The 7,789-nt window shown below is 37.2% G+C and overlaps 1 protein-coding gene across 1 annotated transcript; it reads left to right on the forward strand.

Annotated features, from left to right (window-relative positions):
* The first annotated feature begins 204 nt into the window (after window positions 1-204).
* LOC103130406 (guanine nucleotide-binding protein subunit alpha-12-like) lies at window positions 205-5,118 on the forward strand. Its single transcript, XM_016665907.1, has 2 exons — window positions 205-1,213; window positions 3,932-5,118. Exons 1-2 carry the CDS (start codon window positions 1,013-1,015, stop codon window positions 4,091-4,093), a joined length of 363 nt encoding a protein of 120 aa, XP_016521393.1. The 5' UTR covers window positions 205-1,012; the 3' UTR covers window positions 4,094-5,118.
* Window positions 5,119-7,789: the final 2,671 nt, after the last annotated feature.

Genomic DNA, 7,789 nt, shown 5'->3' on the forward strand with positions numbered 1-7,789 from the left:
CAATATGAAATAGGAAAAAAGTGATTTATTAACTGATTAAGTCGTATTTTAGATTGTTATTGAAAAACTAATCAGTCACAGCTGATTAGTGGGTGCACTCAAGGCTGCTCAGTGAACCCATTGATTTTTTTACAGCCACTCCCCTCTCTTGCAGGTACTGCATACCCCCGCTAAATCTTTTAGGGGTACGCAGTACCCGACCGTACCCCGCTAAGTTTTCTGGCTGGAGCTGTTGTACTTCATTTATTTTTATTAAATATGAGCAGTTTCTTTGATATGAATGACATGTACTGAAGGTTGGAAAATACTAGTTAAAAATGGCTGCACAGTAAGGAGGACCTGGGTTCAAATCCCAGCCTGGAGTCTTTCTGCATATGGTTGTGTGCATGAATGTTTGTCCTGTGTCTCTGTGATGGACCTGTCCCACATCTTGTCCAATAACCACTGGAGATGGGCACTGGGGAGTATAAATGATGGACAGTTAAAAATGTTGATTTATATTTTGTATAAACATAAAATCTGCTGGAATTGAAAATGAGAATTTGTAGGTAAAGCATCTAAAATATCACTGTTAGTACAGACATCATAATGCTGCAGACACCTTGGTGGTTAAAGCAGGACTGGTTTAACACATTTGAACTAATGCTGCACCATTATGTAGAGGCTGCATGAGAGCCACTTAGAATAGTGATCTAAATACAGTGCATAATGTGGAGAGAGCATTACAGGATAGACTATTATTATTATGTAATGCTGATACTGTAAAAATGTTTTTCATGCAGGCTCTTGACTTTTGGACTTATAAAATGGACAAGAATCTCAACATCTGAGATTGATACAAAGCTGCCTTTGTAGCGTATTGAGGAGCCCTGCTTGTTCTCACAGATATGGCTCCAGTTCAAATCAGGGGTCATATGATTATGGCTGAATCATTAATTGTTCCTCTGATAAGGCTTGGAACCAAACAACCCAAACAAAGTATAATGTAGAGTGTGTTTGTGTGCAGGTATTGATGGAGGACCGCAGGACAAACCGCCTGGTGGAGAGCATGAACATCTTCGAGACCATCGTCAATAACAAGCTTTTCCTCAATGTCTCCATCATCCTGTTTCTCAACAAAACGGATCTGTTGGTGGAGAAGATCCGCACCGTGGACATCCGCAAGAACTTCCCTGAGTTCAGAGGAGACCCCCGCCTCCTGGATAATGTACAGGTGACTAATCAGAAACAGGCTTTTGTCTGCTACAAAAGCAGTTTGTGAATGTTCATGATCATGCTTTGTTTCAAGTTTTGCCTCTGCCAATATTCCTTCATGATTTGTTTTGGCTGTAAGAAAGGAAAACAGAAGAAAAGAAAAGAGAGGAGAGGAGCCTTCAAAGACCAACTATAACTTGGTTGTTCTTTAAGTTCTGGTTGTTTTTGAGCCATTGTAGCTTGTGTAAAAAAACATTCATACCTCTAAAACTTTTCAACATTTGTCACATTCTGACCACCAATCTCATTTTACAGTAACACAACTAGAGAATAATTCTGGAGTGGAATTCTGATAATTTTATGTGATGATTTCACATAAGTGTTGTGCATTGTGTCTCCACCAGACCAGATTTACTTCTTAACAGACAGAGAGTGTTTACTCAAATAGACCATTTATTTTAGGTTTTTTAACAGTTTATCGTAGTTTTTAAGCAATAACGGTAAAAGTTCATGGCAAACCTGATATTGCTTTCTTAGGCATTTTTCTTGCTTCAAAGTACAGTCCCTCTTAAAAAGTAGAGCTTAAATGTTCATGTTACAACAAGAAAGATGCCAGTAAAAGACCCACATACAGCTGAAAGCAGAAGTTTACACACACCAGATAAAATGACACACACCTTTTTTAAACTACATCCATAGGTAATTAACTCAAATGTTGAGTTAATTAGGTTGCTTTGGCAACCTGTCAGAAGTTGCCAAAGCCAAGACATGATCATCTGGACTTTACCTCATTGTTTCAAGAGATCGTTATTCTGTAGACATTAACAAATAAATCTCTGGCATATTATTGCTCTCACTGTTGTTTCATTTAGCAAATAAAAATCATTTTGGTGATTCCAGCTAACCCAACGCAAGAGACGTTTGGTCTGATTTAACTTCAAACAGTGATAAAGAAAGCTGCCTTTGTAGCGTATTGAGGGAGGAGATGTTTCTTTATTTGGTGTATGTACACTTCTGGTTTCAACCCTAACTTCTTACTGGAAGGAAAGAGATCCATGGTTTTCAAATTTTCTGTACATTTTACAAAAGATGTGGCATACATTTGCATCAAGCTCTTTGATTCAGCACTCATCAATGCAATTTGTTCTTTTATAAATAATTTATACTCAGTTGATTTGATGGAAAACATCTCTGAATGACAATTTTTAGTAAATCATAGTAAAACTCAAGTCAAATTATTTGGTCAAAACCTTCACACTAAAAATCCAGATTTGATACTTGGTGCTTTAGCTCAGTTTTGTCGGACTTCAGCCAGGAATCTTGGTTTTATCTTTCATAGCTGTTTAAAATTTGACCAATAAGTTAGTTCTGTTGTTAAATCCAGCTTTTATCACTTACAGATTTTAGCAAAGGTGAAATCTTTTTTTTTTTTTTTTAAAGGATTTTGAAGGAATTATCTATGCCTTCATTAAATCTCAATTGGATTATTATAATTCATCATATAAAAGTATGGATAAATCCCAGATGCAGCATCTTCAAGTGATAAAGAATGCAGCAGCTCGGCTTCTTACAGGTATCCGGAAGTGTGACCATATGGGGCCCATACTAGCCTCCTGTAGGCTGCCTGTTTCATACTGAATAGATTTTAAGATTCTTTTAACAACTTATAAAATTTTTAATGGGTTAGCTTCTCCTTATCTTCAGGATCTTTTGAAATTTTATTCTGTGTCAAGAACTTTAAGATCAAATAATCAGCTGCTACTGAAAGTCCGTGGACTCGACTCAAGAGAAAAGGAGATCGGGCTTTCTCTGTTGCTGCTCCTAATCTCTGGAATAATCTACCTTTCCAGATTAGATCTGCCCACAGCCTGGATCATTTTAAATCGCTTCTTAAACTCATTTATATGCTTTGGCATTCAGTTGAGGCCTGATACAGTTGAGAAGAAGAAGAAGAAGTTGAGGCCTTCTTCTTCTTCTTCTTCTTCTTCTTCTTCTTATTCTTATTCTTATTCTTATTCTTATTCTTATTCTTACTTACTCTTATTATTTTAACAATATAGAGATTTTTTTTCTTGTATTATTTCTCTTTTTCTTTTCATCAACTTACTCTATTATCGTTTTGTACAGCACTTTGATGCAGTATTACACCTGTTTTTAAAGTGCTATATAAATAAATTTAACACTGACATTGACAATTTTGAGACTTGCAACAGATTTTCAATCAAATTTATTTTTGTACCTTATTTTGGGCCTTTTTAACAGATGAATATACTTTGATCCAAACTATTCCATCACACTTCTGAAGGTTTCTCTGGAGTCTTTGGTTGGCTGAAAAGTTAAATCTTTTTCAGCCTATCAGGTCTTCTTCTCGCATCAGCTCTAACCAGCTTCTTTGCTCCTGCTGCAGGAATTCCTTCTCAGCATGATGCTGCCACCACTGTGTGTTTATGGTGTGTCTATGGTGATGTGAAGTGCTGAGATTAAATTTCACAAGAGAACTTATCTTTTTTATCATTTAGGTGGCTTTTGCAACATTTTGTAGATTACAGAATAGAATAGAATTGAATAAAAAATAAAATATCTAAACAATTTGTAAACTAAGTATGCATTACATAGTTTTGGTGGATCATTTTTAGTTTATGGTTAGAACTGTAGAACAGTTGAAGGTGTAGAAATACTTTAATTACAAACTTGCCACACTAACTCACACTTCCTGTTCCTGCCCTGCTTCCTCCAGGAGTTCCTGGTCCAGTCGTTCAGTCGGAAGAGGAGAAACCGGGGGAAGCCGCTGTTCCACCACTTCACCACTGCAGTGGACACAGAAAACATCCGCTTCGTCTTTCACGCCGTCAAGGACACAATTTTGCAGGAGAACCTCAAAGACATCATGCTGCAATGACTTTCACGCTTCTGTGACTGCAACTGTGAAACCCGCCACCATTCCAAGCATAAAGGACTTTGCTCTGACACTGATGAACCTATACAGACACTGACATATGGAAGCAGAGTGGATCTGACTGATATTTGAACCTGTGGATTCCAGCAGTTGTACATGTATGTTGACCACTGCTTTGAACCTCTGTAAATGTGCAACTGAGCTGAAAGGTGGGAAACACCAAATACACCTGCGTTAGCACTGAGAGTTTCCTTCCCCCTCATGTACATAAGACTGATGACAGCGTTGTCACTAAACCGAGTCGGAGCACTGCCTACTGGAAGCAGCATGAGCCAGATGGAAAAGGCCTCCACCTCCAGTACATGTGACCAGAGTGGAGGGTCTGACTGGTCATATGCTGCATTAGGGATAATGTTGCACAAGTGTTCCTGTCAGTGAACTTTAGCAGAGAGAAGAAGCGAGAGACCCTCTTGTGCTCCATATCTCCCTGTATTTTGCTCCCATCGTCACACGAGAGAGAACAGCTGCAGAGAAGTCTTATTCTTCTAATCTCCTCTCTCATCTCCTATCTTCAGCAGTACAATGGACAGACTGTTCGTCTCGTCCCTCACCAGCACAAATTGTAGGCAGACTAATTAGAGAGCCATCTTTGATGAAAAAAATACACAACTCCTGAGTTACACTCCACTTATGATTTGTCTCTGTCTTCTTTAAATACCCCACAAACACCGCAGACTTCACTCGGGGCAGGTTTGAAGTATTTACTGGATATATTTTGTTTTTTTTCTTTATTGTTTAAAGGAAAATTTACGTAAATTTTTTTTAAATAAATATGAAGGGAACAGTGGAAAACATCTAGGCTGAACTGCACCTGACCTATTTCCCAAGCTACTTCTTGAGATTTCAGACTTGTGTTGCAGTTTGAAAGACATGAACAGGCTTAAACAGTATCCAGGAACCTGAGCAATTGCTAGACAAAAGTCACTGTTTACACATATTTGGCAATACAGATTATTTAAAACCCCCTCTACATTTATTGATGCTAATGATAAAGATGTGCTAGAACACATAAACTTTTTTTCACACTAAAAAGTAAGCACAATTTAACTTTTAAATTATTTGCTTTTATTAAAAATCAATTTTCTGAAGGGAAATCAGAAAAAAATTTGAAAAAAAAATCAGAAAGAAAAATCACCATCCCGTAAGGTATGGTGTTTTTTTTTTCTTTTTTTTTTTTGGAATGACTCTATTCAAAAGCAGAAAATTAGATCGACCAGAGTTTTTTGTCTTCAAGAGACTTTCTTCATTGAATACATCAGCATATCGTCAGCAAAACGATTGAATTGGATCCCATGATGCCCAATAATTTTACCAAGAAGAGGCATATCTTTACAGACAAAAGAACTGGCCCCAGCACCACGCCCTGTAGTACTCAACAGTTAACTCAAAGGTATGAGGAAGATTTATAAATAAATGATGCAACTTCAGCATGATTAATCTCTTTTCATGCATTTTATACATCTTTACCAATGGTACCAATAAAAGTAGAGGGCGCTGTATTTATTTTTCTGAATATTTTCTTCTCCTTATGCTCAAAATGGCACAGACCATTAGCTCAAGGAAATTAGATAGCAATTTTAAATAGACTAGTGAGGTCATTCATAGAAAATCAAACAAAAAAACTGCATAAATTCCTATTAAAAAAGCTCCACATATCTAAGCTGATTGCTACCATTTTATAAATAAATTATTTTAGCTATTTAAATATTAGAGGCCCTTGCTTGCAACATTTTAAAGCACTGTGCATTAAAATATTTTTAGGATGGAGCAGAGGAAACAGGTGCTGCACTAAAGCAGTCTGATTAAACTAATTGAATGTTTTATTGAAGAAAAACACTCAAATTCCAGCAAGATGGTTCATGCAACAGAGACTTTAGCAGCTTCAGAAGCCAATGTTGATGGAAATGGAAAATCTAAAAGTAACAAAGTCATTTCCACCAGAACAACACAGTATCCCTGATTAACTCTTGTCAAATTTGTTGGGATGGAAAAAAAGTTCTCACCCAAAATGCTTTGAGCAACTGAAGGCTTGATGCTCTTCATTTTGTGTCAGCAGTAATTCAAATAAATTATTCAATCTTCTGCATGTTTAGTTGCATCAATCATGAGGAGGGTAACATCAAAGTGCATAAAAATGGCTGTTCAGGTTGTGAAGAATACACTCAAAACCAAAATGTAAATAATTGTGTTACTGTTTGTCAGGTTGGCCAGAGACACTCAACTACTGTATGCCTTCGTAAATTAAAGTGGAGAAATTTTTTAAATTTTTTGACATGACTGAGTTGTATTTTGGTACGGCAGAAACGAGGACACCAGCCGGCTGCTTTTCTCACTCACAGTGTTTCCTCTGCTTGGCCAAGAGGTGGAAAAACACGTCACTCACTGCACCACACACGCCTTAATTATAATACTGTGTTAGTTGGTTTTCAAAGTGAGCGTGGTTTTTTTTTCCTTTCATACACTGATACTGTAAATTTCTGACTGTCACTGTGTGTCAGTCAGAAATTTACTCCAATGATCTCCCAATTTTTTACATTTTCCTTTCAAGGGGCCAAATGTAGTTTTTTAAAGCACTCAGCAGTTTTTCTTTGACTATGAATCTTTTTATGTAGATATGTCTTTGAGTCTCAGTCCAATTCTACATTCATTATAACAATGTGTGGCCTGAAAACATATGATGTTTACAGTGAAGCAAACCCATCACATTTGATCATATGACATTTATTACATTTAATTTAAATAAAACAAAACCAATAATCTGTTTTTGTAAAGGAGATGATGAATTGAGAATGAAAACAGTGTATGCAATAAATACAAGAATGTAAATTAGCTAAATCAGCCATAATTAGACAAAGACTTTGACAGTTATATGGTATAGTTATAATGTTTCCATTGCGGTATTTGTTGTACACAGAATACACATCAACTGGCGTTCAATGGATAAATGTGCTTAGAGGTACCAATGCATGCCGGGGGCTAACAGTACCATGCTTTATATAGCAGCTCCAGTATCATTCTCAGTTCAGATCTTAGGCACTTTCAGAGGAGCGATTATTGATTCAGCCTCTTACAGTAGATTACTAGAGGTGTTTGTTGAAGACCTGGCATACAGTGGACATTTAGATGAAAGATGATCCATTTTGTGGGTTGCTGGGATTTTTGATTTTCAGGTATGACCAGGGGTGAATGTAGGGGGGTAAGGCAGCCTTAGCCCTCCATAGCCCTAAAAGGTTTAACAGGGGTACGCAGTACCTGCAAGAGAGGGGAGCGGCTGTCTGCTATAAAAAATCAGTGCAGTGCAGTGCACTGTGCAGCCGTGACTGATTAGTTTTTCAAGAACAATCCAAAACACGACTTAATCAGTCATGATTATAAATAGCTATAAATAGATTATAAAATTATAAATAAATAGCTCTCCCCACCCCCCATTTCATATTGTTTCTGAACTGTTCTTTGCTAGAGCAGGGCTGCAATACGTTGGTCGCGGAAGGTTTTGAGCCGATTAGATGACAAACTGAACGCTGCCAGAACGCTGAGACCAGCACGTCCTCCTCTGACTCCTTATCAAAACGTTCATAACTTTATTAAAGAACAACAAAATCAACAAAACGTGTTCAAGTTAATGACCCAACAATAATA

Source organism: Poecilia formosa, unplaced genomic scaffold, assembly GCF_000485575.1.
Source record: "Poecilia formosa unplaced genomic scaffold, Poecilia_formosa-5.1.2 Scaffold632, whole genome shotgun sequence".
NCBI classification, from domain to species: domain Eukaryota; kingdom Metazoa; phylum Chordata; class Actinopteri; order Cyprinodontiformes; family Poeciliidae; genus Poecilia; species Poecilia formosa.